General features: G+C 37.5%; 2 protein-coding genes across 5 annotated transcripts; one reads left to right on the top strand and one right to left on the bottom strand.

Moving 5' to 3' along the window:
- Window positions 1-5,463: 5,463 nt before the first annotated feature.
- On the top strand, window positions 5,464-15,100 carry LOC108134652 (vacuolar protein sorting-associated protein 41 homolog). 4 transcript variants are annotated; one of them, XM_041708577.1, is made up of 7 exons: window positions 5,470-5,606; window positions 5,662-5,784; window positions 5,833-6,003; window positions 6,056-6,173; window positions 6,231-6,584; window positions 6,646-6,973; window positions 14,891-15,100. In XM_041708577.1, the coding sequence occupies exons 1-7, from the start codon at window positions 5,580-5,582 to the stop codon at window positions 15,066-15,068; spliced, it is 1,299 nt and encodes a 432-aa protein (XP_041564511.1). In that variant the 5' UTR covers window positions 5,470-5,579; the 3' UTR covers window positions 15,069-15,100. The 4 variants fall into 4 exon arrangements, with proteins under 4 accessions (XP_041564513.1, XP_041564511.1, XP_041564512.1 ...); XM_041708579.1 differs by lacking the exon at window positions 6,231-6,584 and having other exon boundaries at window positions 5,464-5,606; window positions 14,891-15,092; XM_041708578.1 differs by lacking the exon at window positions 14,891-15,100 and having other exon boundaries at window positions 5,474-5,606; window positions 6,646-7,007.
- On the bottom strand, window positions 6,900-8,355 carry LOC108134653 (beta-1,3-galactosyltransferase 6). Its single transcript, XM_017255046.2, has one exon. It carries the CDS (start codon window positions 8,174-8,176, stop codon window positions 7,028-7,030), a length of 1,149 nt encoding a protein of 382 aa, XP_017110535.1. The 5' UTR covers window positions 8,177-8,355; the 3' UTR covers window positions 6,900-7,027.
- Window positions 15,101-16,163: the final 1,063 nt, after the last annotated feature.

Genomic DNA, 16,163 nt, shown 5'->3' with positions numbered 1-16,163 from the left:
CGTTTGCAATAAACTTACGTAAATTATCGGACAAGCTAATCGCACTCTTGAGGGCTTTGCTGGGAATGGGCAGTTTGGAGGAACTTTGTTTGTACGTTTTTTTCAAAAATGGACAGAGCTACGCTATCTTAATGGGAAGAGCATGCGACGATGAGGGAAATACCCAAGATCGTAGGTATCACTTCGTTTTTAGAGTCACGATGCCAGCGTCTGTAAACTATGGAACATGCCATGGCCACATATGCGCCTAGCAAGCTAGTTGTAAAGAACAACAAATTTAACAACAGTAGAAATGTATTCGAAGCGACTAATTCTAATGCCTGCGTTATGGGTTTTGTTGAAATCCTCTACATATTCTTGCGCATCCTTCGGCAACCTTTTGCCGTCTGCTCGACTAAGAGAGGTGAAGAAAACTTATTTGTGTATAAACTGGCCCCCCTACCAGGTTACAGCATGCAAGTCCAACAGTGCCGCTTCTATGGCATCACACATTACTTCATTTCAACACACCAGATGCCACCACAGTACTATCTTCGATAAGCGTGCTGCAACATGCCGAGCCGCTTTCCCAAATAGAAGACCCCAAAATCTAAATCAGGATGTCGTTCTGGCTGTCGATGGCTACACTATAAATCTAAGCCTGCATTCTCGAGCCTTAGAGCATCAGGCAAATATTGTCGCTCTAGTTGCACCTAAAATGACAGATCACCAGCCAAGCTTCTCTTTAGATATTGCGGGTTGGAATATTCCAAAAAATATACGATTATCGGATCCAGAATTCTTCAGGCCTCAGCGCATAGACCTTCACATAGGAGCAAACTTTTCTCAGACGGCCAAATAAAGTTGGCGCCAGAGCTACCAGTACTTTGGGTTGGTTCGTTTCGGTTGGGTGGTTTCAGGAGGTAGCAGACAATTAGAGAGGGTGAACAAGAGGCAGTTGAAAAAATTGATATACTGCTAAAGCGCTTTTGGGATATTGAATCTTGTGGCGTAAACTTGGAAGTCAAACAAGAACATGTAGATTGTAAGACTCATTTCAAATCAAATTTTGCTTGCCTCTCAACTGGAGAGTTCTCAGTAAAGTTGCCTCTAAAACTTAACTTGGATGTTCTTGTTTAGAAAGAAGACTGGATCGGCATCCTCAGCTAAAGGAAAAGTACGCAGCATTCATCAAAGGATATAGAGATTTGGCTCACATGGCGTTGGTGAGTCCCGAATCAAAAGTACGATGTCAATACTACAAGTCGCATCATTGCGTTCTTAAAGAAGACAGTTCGACCATAAAGCTCAGAATCGTATTCGACGGTTCTGCAGCAACTTCTACCACCCTTCAAGCTAAATTATTGCATACACTGTTGCGGCTTCGAACATTCGAGTGGCATTAACTGTGGACATTTGTAAGATATCAGTATAGCAGTGTACGGAGAGATTCTTCACTAGAGAAAATACAAATTTACAGATTCGATACAGTCACCTACGGAACCAGATGCCATTCTTGCAATACGTTGCATGCTAAAGTTGGCTCAGGACGTGCAAGATGCATTTCCAATCGGCTCTTACGTTTTAAATAGTGATTTTTACGACGATAATTTAATGACAGGAGGCGAATCTACAGAAGAAGTGGCAGAAATCATGGCCATGTTGAAAAAAGAACATTTTCAATTCACATAGTTGTGCTTCAACGCATCGGAACTCTTAAGTGAAATTTCTAAACAGGATAAGGAGAAGCCACTAGAGTTTCACGATGAAGAAGACTTCACAAAGACCCCTGGCCTATCCTAGGACCCCGGTTCAGATCAATTTCTTTTCTCTGTCTCGCCCAAGACGACGTCTTCTAGGCCAACGAAACGTTCTATTCTGTCCACAATTGTTCGCTTCTATGACCATTTGGGATAGGTTAATCCGGGCGTAACGAAAAACTCAATCGCATCTACTGTGCTCAAGGTCTCGTATGTCACCTCTTAAGGGTATCACAATTCAGCTAATTAACGAAAAACAGGCATGCAAATATTTGCCGGTAATTTTCACTGTTGGTCAGCGTTACATACCAACTAATATAAATACGGCAGACATATTGTCGATTGAAGCTCTACTTTCAGAGCTCATATACTCAGAATTATGGTTCCAAGGGCCAGCTTTCTTAGCTAAAGATCAAACGTCTTGGCAAGAATCTGTAATTTCAAAGAAACCACTATCAGAGTTTCGTAAACGAGTCTTTCTCGCAATATGTTCATCTTCGGATCTATCGGAAGGGCCTAAACTCGCAAGCTCTTTCCACAAATTACAGCGTACCTTTGCTTGCAATAATTCATCAGCAGTATTGGCCTATCGGCGGCCGGAAATGTCGCGAGCGTGGTAAGCAAGTGCATCAGCTGCAGCAACTGCACCACATAATGGCAGACCTCCCCAAGGAAAGATTGGATGACTCATTGTACACTCTTAAGATCACTGGAGAAGACTTCTTTGGCCCTTTTTTATTACAAAGCGAAGTTCTTATCAGGCCACCTACCAATGCTACATTTGTGTGATTATTTGCTTTGCAACGAAGGCCATACAACTGAAGCTGGTGCAGTATTTATATACTTCTGCCTTCCTCAGTGCTCTTCAGCGGCTTATTTCTACAAGATGTCGACCCAGAGAAATATGGTCGAACAACGCGAAAAACTTTGTGGACGCCAGCAACGAGCTTAGGCGCTTAAAGGAGTTATTTATGAACGATAAGTATCAGAAGGCAGTACAAGACTTTTGTGGAATTTTTCCGTTGCTTTCCGCACTTTGGTGGGCTTTGGGAGACTGCGGTATAAACCAGTTCCAGTTCTGTGATCAGTTTTGAGGATTTATGTACATTAGTTTGCCATATTACTGCAATCGTAATCATGACCATTAATTTCAATTACAGAGCATCCAGACGACTTGGATGTGCTGACCCCCGCTCCAACTCCACCCAATTCTTTGGCCGTTCCAGACGTCACTGCATTTTAATTCAATAGACTTGATCGTTAGCAAAGGGTTTCTTATCTTCAACAGTTGTTTTGGTCCCGCTGAAAGGAAGAGTACCCCACCCTTTTACAGGAGAAGTCAAAATAGAGGTCTAATCAACCTGGACTTGCTTCGCTGATATAGACCTCATCCCACTTAGATGGCCTTTAGCTAAAGTGACCAAGCTAATCTTCGGAACTGATGGCCTTGCAAGAGTTGCTGAGCATAAGACTGCACATATAAAAAATTAAACAAAGCTTAACGTGCCTATGTAGAACAGCTTTTTGCCACCTGCGACCAGAACTCTAAAGAGCACACTCAGACATACAGCCACCAATGGAACCCGACTTGCCATTAAATTCCCAAGCAGGTGAATGGCTACAATCTTTGCCTCTCTTTTACAAAATGTCTTTAAGTCCCATCCGCCAACGAACCAATTTTTCCGAATTTCCTAATCGTAGGTCCTTCGTTCCCAATTACTGTTCAAAAATTCACAATTTAAAATACCATTAAAGAACAGCTGATACTAAAAAAAGCTCCTGTCTATGATTTTATTTCGCCCAAAATCTTAATCGAGTTACCTAAATATGCAGTTATAGGAAACAAAGATCCCCAAACCAGGCAAAGGTAAAACTCAACTGTCTTCCTGATAGACCAATCATCCTCCCTTGCCTGCCAAATCTGTTCGAAACACTTATCTTATCACATAAACGAACACATCTTAAAAACACTTATTCGTTCACCCTCCACCAGTTTGGTTTTAGAGAGAAGCATGGAACGATCGAGCAGTTCAATCCGCATAACATCTAAAATACACGCGGCCTTCAAGCACAGGGAATATTGCTGCTCCCTATTTATAGATATATCCCAAGCGTTCGATAAAGTTAATGCTTTAAGATTTATAAACAAAAAATAAAATAATAATAATTTTACCGTTAGATTCTAAAAAATCGGTCATTTCGCAAACATTTACCTACTTATTCGGTAATCAGGACCCCAAAATGCATGGGTCCTGAAAATTAAAAATGGTCGGGTGTTGGGGCTTTTCGGAAGCTTATGACAAATAAATCCCAAGGGCAAACAAAATTGAAACAAAGAAGACAAAAAAAAGTAAACAAGTTAATAAGTAAAAAAGTTATGGTATATAAAATACAATAATTCTTATACAACTTGTCTGGAGTTTTTTTTTGCCTCATAGACATGTACACTAACCACTTCACGACAATTCCACCTATAAAGAAGCGGATTTAGAAGCCTATACACAGAGGCGTCAAAAGCGCTAAAATTTCGCAAGACCGTCTTATTCATCCACAAGAAACAAATGTGCTGGAAAGATACGTGGTAAATATGGTACAACTCGTTGATGCAATTCTGTTGTAAATCAGTTTTTTTGAGGTACTTATGCCCTCTTTCCACACAGTCCATCCGTGGTGGATGGTTGATGTACTCTGTGGAAACCAGAGCTTCAATTTTCTCTAGAAAGGCTGTGTGGAACACACCGAACAAACATCGGCTAACTACCGCATAAATTATTCGGTCAAACTCCGTTAAATTTTTACGGCGGACTAACTGGCAAATTTTTGTATGTTGGAACGGATGTTGGAAAAGTGATGGATCTTTGTGGAAACGGGTTATTATGTAGATGGTTTTTATTGGCTTACTTCTCTTAGATACGAAAAACTTTCCATTTGCAAATATCTAAATTGTATTTAGCTGTTGTTGATAACCATTTTATTGATTTTGTGTTATTTTCTGCTTCTTTTTATGGGTGTTTACATCTCGAAAGCCAATCAGCTGCTATTGCGTGTGAGCTACAATTCTTTCAAGGGGCTGTGTGAAGAAGGTGAAAGACTTTGATTTGCAGAAACCTTTTAAAAAACAAACAAAACAAATACACTGTCAACATTGAACTATATGTTATCTCGTGTATTTTTGTGGGGGAACTATGAGAGACAATAAAACAGTGAAACTCCAATTCACACGGACACCGTCTACCATAAACGTCTTCTTCTTCCGAGTGCTCAAAACATAGGCAATTCAACCAAAAAGTAGTATAATGTAGACAATTACTTTGGTGTTTTATTTTTTTTATTTTGGACAAAATATTTGCCTAATTCAATAAATTTGTCCATTTTTGGTTAAATTTCACTTTGTTTTGAACACTCGGATGACGGTAGATGGTGGCAATCGCAGTCCATCCTTAAAAAACGTTTTTATTTTTGAAAAAAGTGAAACTCCACATAGCACATCATCCTTCCAACTTCCGATTTCAATTGATCTTAACAACTGTAGCTCATCAAAACATAAATTAAAATGGTTGACCTGTTGACATTGCATACGTTTTGACGAGTCACAGCTGTTCAGATCAGCTGAAATCGGAAGGTGGATGCGCTCTGTGGAAGTCGGAGTTTCACATTTGTTGACAATTCCAACCGTTTCCAACGGATCGACTGTGTGGAAAGAGGGTATTACCTAATAATGAATCAGTGTAAGGAAGCTATAGCCCACGAAGATTTTATTAAATATATAAATATGTGAATATATGAAATAGTCTAAAGTTTCTTTAATTAAAAAATTAAATATTCTGTAACACCTTTAAAATGGCTGAAAATGTACAAACAAGCTGTGTAAGTTTAATTTGCGCCAGAAAAGGCATGATAATTCAATATTTTTACTCTGAAGGGCTCTGGAACCGAGAACAAAGATGAGGAAGTGGAGCCAAAATTTAAGTACCAACGCCTTGCTAACGATTTAAAAAATATACTTAACACTGATGTTGTCACTTGCGCAGCTGTGCATTATAAGGTGGGGTTAAATAGCTTTAATTTTGCAACTTTACTTATATGTAACTAGTTTCTTATACTTGGCACTTTTCGAGGACGCGTCCACTTGTTGGATCACCAAGGAAACTCTGTCAACTCGAATCTGAGCAACACAGAACATCACAACCATCAAGTAGCAGTTAACCAGATTGATGTGGATACCAAGGGCGAGTTTGTGGCCACATGCTCAGACGACGGAAAAGTGAGTCTCTGGCCTTAGTGCTGCTGAGTCGGGCTAACTTCTTATACCACAGGTAAACATAACGGGTTTGTTCAGCTGTGAGAACAATCAGAATCTAAGTTTCGGAAAATTTATAAAAGCTGTGGCCATGGACCCCGATTTTACAACTCACACTAGACGATTCATTGTAGGTAGGTAAACACATGCAGCATTTCCTGTTCGTTAATATTTAAAAGGGTTTTCCTTAGGTGAAAATAAACTCATATTGTACGAACGAAATCTTCTAAAGAAGCTTAAACCAATTGAGCTTAGCTCAGTCGAAGGCAATGTTTTAACCATTTGCTGGCATGGAATCTTTGTTGCCTGGGCTAGTCACCTAGGAGTCCGTGTGTATGATTTAAATCAAAAATGTTCGCTTGGATTAATGAAATGGGAGGTACCTTCCCAAGAGCGGCTAGAACACTTTCGCTGCCACATGCGATGGTCAAACAAGCATACTCTGTTAATCGGCTGGGTAGACACTATACGAATTTGTGTTATTCGGAAAAGAAATTTAGCTGAAGCTTCTTGTAGCAATCTTCCGGGTTACATTGTTGATCCAGGTGAGAGATATGAATTTTGACAATTGCTTATTAAACTTCAATATTTATTATTTAATTGCAGTCTCGACATTACAAACTACTTTTTACATCTGTGGACTTGCCCCTCTGACCGCCAGCCAATTAGTAGTGCTTGGCTATCGCAAAGAAAGAAGCGCATATTTTAAAGCTTTACGTCCCGTGCTTTGCGTTATTGAGTACAAAATGAACAGCAGTGAGGAGATCTGCACAGACAGTTTGACGTTGCGTGGATATGAGGAGTACACCGTAAACGATTATAGCTTGGGTTGTATAATCGAGGAGAATCGTTTTTATATTGTGGCCCCTAAGGACATTGTAGTAGCTAGTCTTATTGAAACTGACGACCGGATAGAATGGTTAATTAAGCACAGGTAAGCCAATATAATAATTTCTATTCTATGGTTATTAACAATTCCATGACATGGCTACACTACTAAACTATCGCAACATTTGTCTGCTGTTCTCGTCCAATCGTAATAGTATTCGGGTAATGAGCTCGAAACGGTGCCACTGCAGAGTTTGCCATGGTAGATGTCAGTCATCATTTCTAGACTTCGTTTGTGCAAAACAATATGATATGGCTTACATTTTCGAGGCATGTAGGCTGTGTCAAATCTAGGGTCGTGCCAGCGATATACGTGACGAAGTGGAGCTAGCCAAGTGCCTATAGAGACATCCTCGGACACATAAGGCGTTAGCAGTTGCGAACTATTGACAATATATTCGCATATTTTTCGAGATAATACGTATCCTCCGCCAAGAGCATAGGGCAGATAGTTTTTGCTTAGGTAATAATTAGTCTCTTTCCAATGGCCTTTCCCTTTTATTTTTGCTCGACCATTAAAGTAGCCCCAATAAAGCTGGGGTATGGGATTACGGCCATATTCGGATATTTTACGAAGTAACTTTCGATCATAAGAAACAAGCTCATTGAGTAAGCTGTCCAGCTTAACGTAGGTATCGTCATCCACTTTGATGATATATGAGAATTCATAGTTGTGTATTAAAGTTTTAAGGGCCTGCAGCAGCTTCTCTGTAAGACTGCCGTATGTGTCATGGTGGCGTTGCAGCAGCAGAAGGTCGTTATGTTGATTCTGCTCTCTTAGGAGCTCCGCCTCCAGGGAGCTGCTTATCTTGATAGTGCCAATGGCAAACAGGTGCTTAACTTTAATCTGCCTGTGCGCCAATAGAGGGATTCTAGTCAGGAGACTTTTCTGCCAGTCCATATACTGTTTCAGGCGATTCGCCTGCTGATCAACTAACTCCAACTGCAGGAGGCCATTGGGGCCGTAGGTTGGAAGATAGATAAGCTCTTCGGGGTAATAAGGCTGCTGAATGGACTTCTTTGCAGTTTGGAGCCAGGTTTTCCGCATGGCATTCCTCTGCTCAGCACTGCGTGGTGTACTTAACACCAGTACCATGAGAAACAGATTCGGATGCGATTTTAAGTCTGATACTTCGCTCCAGTGTGATGGACTTTTGTCTACCGAACTAAGTATTTTCGTGATAAAACTTCCAAAAAAAAAGGCAGTTATGGCCGTGAAAAGAGTTACTAAATTATTATAACGCCTCATTATTATTTCTTTGAAGCAGTGTGACCGTGTGGAAAATAAAAAAAGATGTGTGCTTATAAAAAATTCACCATCTATATAATTTTAATTAATTTTAGGATGCCGTGAGCATACCATTAAAAGATTTTAGTCAAATTGACTTTGGTGACTTATACCCACTTCCCACAGAGATTCATTCGTTAAACGGATGGTTCATAAAATATTGCCGTTCCGAAAATTTCCCATTTGGTCCGCCATTCACATTTGACGGAATTATGTATGCAATAGTAATAACGTGCGTCAAATTAGCGTCGGTGAGTTAGCGGCGATCGGGAAACAATGGAACTTGGAACAAGGGGGCTGTTTTCGTTTTTAAATTTATCGTTATATAGCAAGTAATTTAAAAATTGTAAATGCGAAAGTATTAAGAAATAAAATATCTAACGACATATATGTGATCTAAAAAAATTAGACGTCTCAAAGTTTTTAAAATATGCATTTGAAAAATCGGGTCTCCCCAATTTTGCCAACTGCTCACCACAATATCCTTATAAAAACGCACAATTTTCGACGCTTACTTTTATTTTAATTAATATGGCTTTCTTATTTCTTATTAAAAGGAGCCTTATTTATACATTATTAAAAGTCCATTAAGTAGACAGATGTCTCAGAAATAAATTGTTTTTATGAATAAGGAACACGAGGCAGGGAGGAGGTTGTTGACGAAGTGGTCGCGAGGGGCTATGTGGAGCGCTCAAAAAAACGCGAACGCAAAAGACCAAACCGCGTCGAGTAGGACTGCGTCGATATTATGCATTTTTCAAATGCATATTTTAAAAACTTTCAGGCGTCTAATATTCTTAGATCAAACATATTTCAATAGATATTTAATTTCTCAATATGTTGCATATACAATTTTTAAATGACGGGCCTAAATAACGAGAAAATTTTAATTTAATAATTACAGCATATTTTGGGGTAACAATGAGAGAATGGTGAAAAAGTGAAACTTCAATTCACACTGCCACCGTCTACCGCAACGTCTGGTGGCAGTGTGAATTGAAGTTTCACTTTTTCAATTCAAACTGCCACCGTCTGCCACGTCTTGTGGCAGTGTGAATTGGAGTTTCGCTTTGTCACCGTCTCCTCTTCGTTCCAATCAAAAATACAGTAATGTAAATTGGCTATAAACTATGTTTTTTCGGTGCAACAAAAAAATTTTCATCTTGACAATGCAAATTTGAGCACACACTACGTAAATATGATCAAAACGGAGGCGCCGACGCAACACGGTAAACATCTTAATTAATTAATATATTTATAATCATCATTCAACTCCTTTAAATTTACTGCTAATAAAATCTGCTACAACCTGAGCTTTTGCTGTTGTATAACAGCTAAGTCGGTTGATAAATTATTAATATTAGTCTGTTTTGATCAACTGTTATCGGAAGGCTGATGGTGGTTGTGATCTGTGGGACTCGGAGTTTCACATCTTGGTAATAATCTGCTAGTTGGTTCAACTCAAATTCAATGGTCAGATTTTCATAAAACTAGGTTAAAAAAAATAATACAATTTGGACGGTTTTGAGATATTCCAAGTTTTACGCATGTTACAGGAACTCAACAGGTAAATTAAGGTCACTTTTTATTTTACAAAATTACCGCGTATTTTTATATAAATATCTTTATGATATTGCATTATATTTAAAATTAGCTAATGTTAATTTTAAGATCGGCAAGAAATCTGTATTTAACATCTTTTTGTAAAAAGGAATTATATTTAAGCATAAATAGCTGAAAAGGTCAAAAAAATACCTCTCAGCACTCAGGAGTCATTTAAAAAGTGTTACTTTTTGAAAAAAGGGAACTAAATGAGCTTTTTAAAGGCCTGTGTACTTCCGTAAAACTTTTTCTTAAAACCGTTCAAATGTCATTTTCTTGCGAACCCAGCCAAAAAGGTCCATGAAAATCGGACTTTCGAATTTGAGTTGGCCCTTTGGACAGATTTCTACCAACTTCTCAAAAATCCCAACTGTTTCCCACGAATGGAGTGTGTGGGAAGAGAATATTTGAGGTGATTGAGGAACAATAGAATTTGTTATGTTGTTTGGCCTGTTATAATTACAAAACGTAAATCTGTTATAATTACAAAACGTAATAGCCTGATTCCATTGGCGCAACCCAGTGGACCAACAATTGGTAAACAAAGTCGTAATGGCCTAGTCCTTCCATCCATCATCTCTTTCAAAGATGGTCCGTTAATTTCCCGGTCTTTCCTTGTCGGTGGAATTTACGTTCCTAACCGAACGTTTCTGACCAATATTTAGACGCTGTTTTTTCGGTGCAAATCTTAAGTCTTGGCCATCTTTGTTTCTGTTTTTTCGGTGCAACGCTTAAGTCTTGGCACAATTGAATTTGAATTGACATGGCGACCATCTTTGTTTCTGTTAACCGGAGGCGTAGTTGATAGGGAAGAGGGGCCTGGGAGGTCAACGCTCCTCCAGGCAGCAAGTTGAATTCAGAGATTAGGTCACTACTTAAGTTCAGATAACCATTTCACCACTAATCCAAAGCAGTAAAATAAAATGAAAGCAGTACTTCGAAAAGAGTTTATAGAGTTAAAGACGCCGCTGTGACTTTTTATAAATGGCGGATGGTGTGTGGATGCTCTGTGGGAACACCTGTCCACCATCCATCAAAAATCTACCGTTACACTTGGATGTGCTCTGTGGGACTGGGCTATATCTATTTAACCACTAATCTATAGCGTTTAAATAAAATAAAAGCAGGAAAAGGTACTTCTTACAGAGTTTGAAACAGTTTAAGGCCCCCTCAAAAATTCTGCATACGCCATTGTGACTTTTGATGACTGGTGGATGGTGGCTCTGTGGAAACACCAGTCTGTGTGATGGTGGACTATAAATGATAGTTATGTCCTCATTCAACACAGTCCATACGGTTGAAACTGCTGGAATTTTTGACAAATGTGAAACTCCGATTGCCACAGAGCACATTCACCCTCCTATTTGAACAGCTGTTGCTCCCATGACATAAAGAAATCCAAATCCAAATCCAATCCAATGTTAACCATATTTTTTATGTTTGAATGAGTCACAGCTGTTCAAATCAGCTGTTATTGTGGATGTGGTGGATGTGCTCTGTGGAAATCTGAGTTTCACTTTTTTTTTCGAAAAATTTCTGCCGTGTTCAACGGATGAACTGAGTGGAAAGAGGGATTGGGAAGAGATTTCTAAAAAAAGGCTAGCTATCGAATAAATAAGTACGTCAAAGTCCGTAGAGTTTTAACGGCGGACTTACTGAAAAATTTTTGAAACGGCTAAACCTTCTGGACTATCCATTCAACGGACGGTGAAAGAAGGTATAATAAGCAAGACTTAAATGTGTAACGAGTGTCGTTTTTCGATTAAAAATAAAATAAAATAATGAAAATAAAACTCACAGAAATATCATTATTTGTAGAGCTGAATATAAAACTCAACAAATAATTGATTAATATTACAAAAAAATTAAAAAACAATATGTATTTGGTCTTGTTATTGATATTGAAACCCGCTTGCCATAATATCATCAAATGCTCGCAAAAATATCTTCTGCGATACCTTCAGGAGTTCCATTTTATTTTATCCCTGTACTAAAAATATGTTTAAATTTGTATTTGTTTTTATATTTTTTGATTATTTTGTAATGTAACGAGATTTTTTTCATGAATTTAATGGATATAAATAACACTGGATAAGGATACAAATTACAAACTAATAAAATTTTGTTCAAAATTAATTAAAAATAAAATTTTAAAAAATTTGGATGAGCTTTTCTGTTACCCTGTCGAAATTGGCGTTACCTAAAGATAATTTAATCCCGCTATATTTATTTTATAACTAACTATTGTTTATATAAGTATTCATATACAAAAAACATGCTACGGGTTGCTACGGTAACCCGTAAGCCCCTAACACATGTTTTGTCGTATATTCCACGCGAGGAACCTGTCATGCGATCTCGTCGTACACTATTGAGGGCCAGGAGCTCCTTATCCATTTGTCGTACGGTTTCTCGTTTGACATCATTATTATCTCGTGAGCTGCATTAAAAATACTTGCCACGTTTTTAAAGAAACTCTCCTCCTTCAAACTTTCCTCGAAGCTCATCAGTTCTTCGAGTTAAAAGGCTCAAAGAGGCATCGCTTATTTTCGCTTGCTAATCTCTCCACAAACTTTTTCCCTTATATATGAAAACTCGGTTCAAAGAGCAACTATTTCCACAGTGTTGCAAACGAGCTATTTTGTAATCAAGTCCAGTTTCTTATCTAGTTTATTCATTTTGTTTAAGATGGGCTTTAATTATAAATAATTGTTTAATATTTGTTTGAAAATTATAAATGGGGTTTATTGAATAATTCATCTTCTTCGCCACAATTTCCATATCCAGATTAAAAAGTGTTGTTTAGTTGTTTGTTTCATGTTCTGATATTAGTGAATTAAGTATAATATAATGTGCACATCAGTATATATATTCTTGATCAGCATCACCAGGAGAGTTGATCTAGCCATGTCCGTCTGTCCGTCCGTCGGTTTCTACGCAAACTTGTGTCTCAGTTTTTTTTCCAGAAGTTGTCTTCCCATTGCAGGTAGTAAATAAGTCGGAACGAGCCGGATCGGAAGACTATAACATATAGCTCCCATAGGAACAATCGGAAAAAAATTCAAATCATATTTTGTAGTTTATCGATATACATATATAGGTATTTGTTATTTTAGAATTAGGGCTTAAAATGGATAAAAAAAAATGGGCCAACTATTTCATATAGCTCTGCTCCTATGAAACAATCGGAATAGTCGAAAAGATATATGAAAAAATACAAATTTTTGCTTCCTTTCTTGTGTACCGTTATTTTCAATTGTCCAAGAAAATTTTCAAACGGAAAAGAGGTTATCGTCTCTAAAGAGCCGAAGGCAAGGTAATATGTGTTAGACAGTATATAATGAGGTAAGTTGTTCTACGAAATCATTAAGAAAACGGGAAGAATTGTGCTTTTGAGGAGATAATATAATATATATATATAATACTATTCTGTGTGAAGAAGCAGTCGCATGCAAAGGATAAGTGATAAAAAAAGGGGTTTTATCTGGTTGTGCTTGGATTTCTTTAGGGTCCAGTACACACAATTCAATGTTCAATTCAGTTGCCTTAAATCTTTCAAGATCATCATGAGATCTCGGCATTTATTGTATTCTCTAGGAATAAATGTTCGAAACGAAATCAATTTGTAACTTATTGAACTGATTGTCCGCAGATTTAAAGATAATTGATGACCTTTACCCAAAAGCCACTAGTAGTAGCCAAAGGGAAACATTGTTATTCAAGTCAATTACCCAGTTTTCTAAAAGCGGTTTCGAAAACTGTAATCTGTTCGAAAGACGTTCTCTGAAATTTAAAAAAACATTCGCCTTTGAAAACTTTCTCCCTTTTAATTGCAATTGTTGAAAGCATAAAATTCAGAGTGATGCTTAACACCCAAAATATATAAACGTGCTGCTGCATCGATAGACCTAATGCTAAAGTCAAGATCTCCACCTTGAAATATTATTCCATCCCTATTTAATTCTAAAAGCTCGCCTACGAATTATGCTAAATAAAAATTGGGATCGCTAGGCTTGGAATTACCAACTTAAATCCCAGCTACAAGAAATGTCTTTGTGTCAATGACATGTTTTTGGACGGAACTCCGTCCACATCATTGTTCAGGCTCAGGCTATCAGATTAATAACCAATATTGTTAAGAAAATCAGCGCCTCTGTTACATTGTAGTAAACCTTGCTTCCTGTGCATTTTAAATTTCGAACATCTCTTGCCAATCCTGAATTTTTCGGACAACAACAGAAGCAAATCATTATATAGTCTTTTGCTAATATTATATTCAGAAATACACTGCGCTAGGCGAGATTTGAAACTTTTTTATTTGGAATTCTCACTCTCTCTCACTAAATCATTGAAACTATTAGGAACATCATCACAACATTGCTCTGGAGCACAAAAGTCTGCTCCAGTCTATTCAAGATTTTTAGTAGTGAATGTACTTTTGTTATTATGCTTCGATTCGCATATATATTTCCTGCTCTTGCGTTAAAATGGCATTTTGAAATATATTGTTTCTCCTCTTTGAGCAAGGACAACGTCGTACACCCTTACTATTGCGAAAATGTTTTGAAAGTTCCAAGACGAAAATTATAAAATCAAATGTTAACCGAAATGTCTGCTGTTAGGGATGCCAAATAAATGAAACAACCTTTTACTTTGAGTTCTGAATTGAAACTGTTTTTTTTTTCCAAATATTGTTTCCAAGCTTCGTATTCAACACTTATCTATGACCAACGCAGAGGCCGCATCAATTTGCCTGAGCTGCAGATTTACTGTGTGTGTGTGAGACACATCTTAGGCGATAACATTTGTTAGTTCAAGTACTGTACTAAATGACTAAGAACTCCACCCATATCTTGTTTGAGTAACAAATCTTGCTTGACTTTAATTACAATTTCATATTAGTTTATGTATTACAATAGTATTTATATGTTCTAATATCGAGCATACCGCTAGGTTTGGCTATGGCTTGTAATTGCCTTCGTACATTTATTATTCCTATAAAATATACAGTTAAAATGATTATAATTACAATTGCCAACACTTAAAGTCTGTACCTATTCTTTATCCTTGCAGAACTAAATTCTCAGACAAATTGGACAGACAAAATTGGAAATTTTACTTGATAAGATTCCCGCTAACTTTGAAAGTACTAGTGCTTCCATTGTTAAATCCTTCTGGCAATTATTGCTTTTTATTGAAAGCGTTACCTTGTGCCTCAATATGCACTTTCCTGTGGAAGACACTCCACTGATCTCCGATTAAGATCAAATTTTCGGTAATTTTAAAATCTTTGCAAATTTTTTCGAAGTAGTTGTGTTTTGCGAATCGTTGTCATGCCAGCGTTGACTTTTTCTTTTTTATTATTTTTTTATAAATCATGTATAGCATGTAACGATGATTTTTTTTTCAAACCGAAAAGCTTTAAGCATTTAAAAAACAATTGTGCATGGGAAAATGTTTTGTTCCATGTCTTTGCTAATAGGATAATTGTTAGTAAAAAATGTTCTTACATTGCAACTAAATATATTTTTTCCAGGCTTTTCATGCTGAATTGAGCTAATTGTACATAACCGCTGCTCCAAAAATTCAATGACGTTAGAAAACGTTTGAATTTCTTTTGGTTCTTTAACATGGCTTTCATATAGGTTCAGAGCTTCTTTGTTTAACTTTCTGATTGTAATGTGTAATTTTTAAATTCAATTACTTTAAAATCCGGTAAAATAGCCTTATTCTTTTGAATTCGGTCGATTATGTCCATATACTCAGCACTACGAAAACCTTCAGAAGATAGATCAATGATTGGAAGATAGATCTATGATCCACAAATTCGTCCACTGATGGCTCGTCCTGCCTGCAGAGGGTATCAGGTACAACATTCGGTGATCCTATGTTCAATTTGAAAAACAAACCCTTGCAATTGAATAGACCAGCGAGCTAATCGTTCAGAGAGACCTTTCTGACGCATAAGCCACTGCACCGAGGCATTATCTGTGAAAACTAAAAATTTCTGACCGATGTAAGGACGAAATTTCTCTATGCCTTTCAAAACTGCCAAACATTCTAATTCCGTAACGGAATAGTTTCATTGTGCTTTGGTTAACTTTGAGGACATAAATGCTATGGACATTTCTATACTTTAATCATTTTCTTGTGAAAGGACACAACCAAGTCCGTACGAACTTGCGTCACACAGTAAGATAAATCATTGGTCGAAATTCGGAGTGGACAAGATTGGAGCGGAGGTTAATCGCTTTTTCCATTTTTTGAAAGCGATAAGGGCATCCTCCGTCCGTACAAACGAGGATTTCTGCTTTTTTAACAACTCTGTCAAGGGAATGCTTAATTA

This window comes from Drosophila elegans, unplaced genomic scaffold (assembly GCF_018152505.1).
Source record: "Drosophila elegans isolate 14027-0461.03 unplaced genomic scaffold, ASM1815250v1 contig_292, whole genome shotgun sequence".
Lineage (NCBI taxonomy): Eukaryota > Metazoa > Arthropoda > Insecta > Diptera > Drosophilidae > Drosophila > Drosophila elegans.
This window is presented reverse-complemented; position numbering and strand designations above follow the sequence as displayed.

Excerpts from the sequence above, each read along its gene's own strand:
- LOC108134652 (XM_041708577.1), top strand. The coding sequence starts at position 5,580 with ATGGCTGAAAATGTACAAACAAGCTGT. Across the intron at positions 6,004-6,055 it reads CATGCTCAGACGACGGAAAA|GTAAACATAACGGGTTTGTT; the intron begins GTGAGTCTCTGG and ends CTTATACCACAG. Across the intron at positions 6,974-14,890 it reads GAATGGTTAATTAAGCACAG|AACTAAATTCTCAGACAAAT; the intron begins GTAAGCCAATAT and ends TTATCCTTGCAG.
- LOC108134653 (XM_017255046.2), bottom strand. The coding sequence starts at position 8,176 with ATGAGGCGTTATAATAATTTAGTAACTCTTTTCACGGCCATAACTGCC.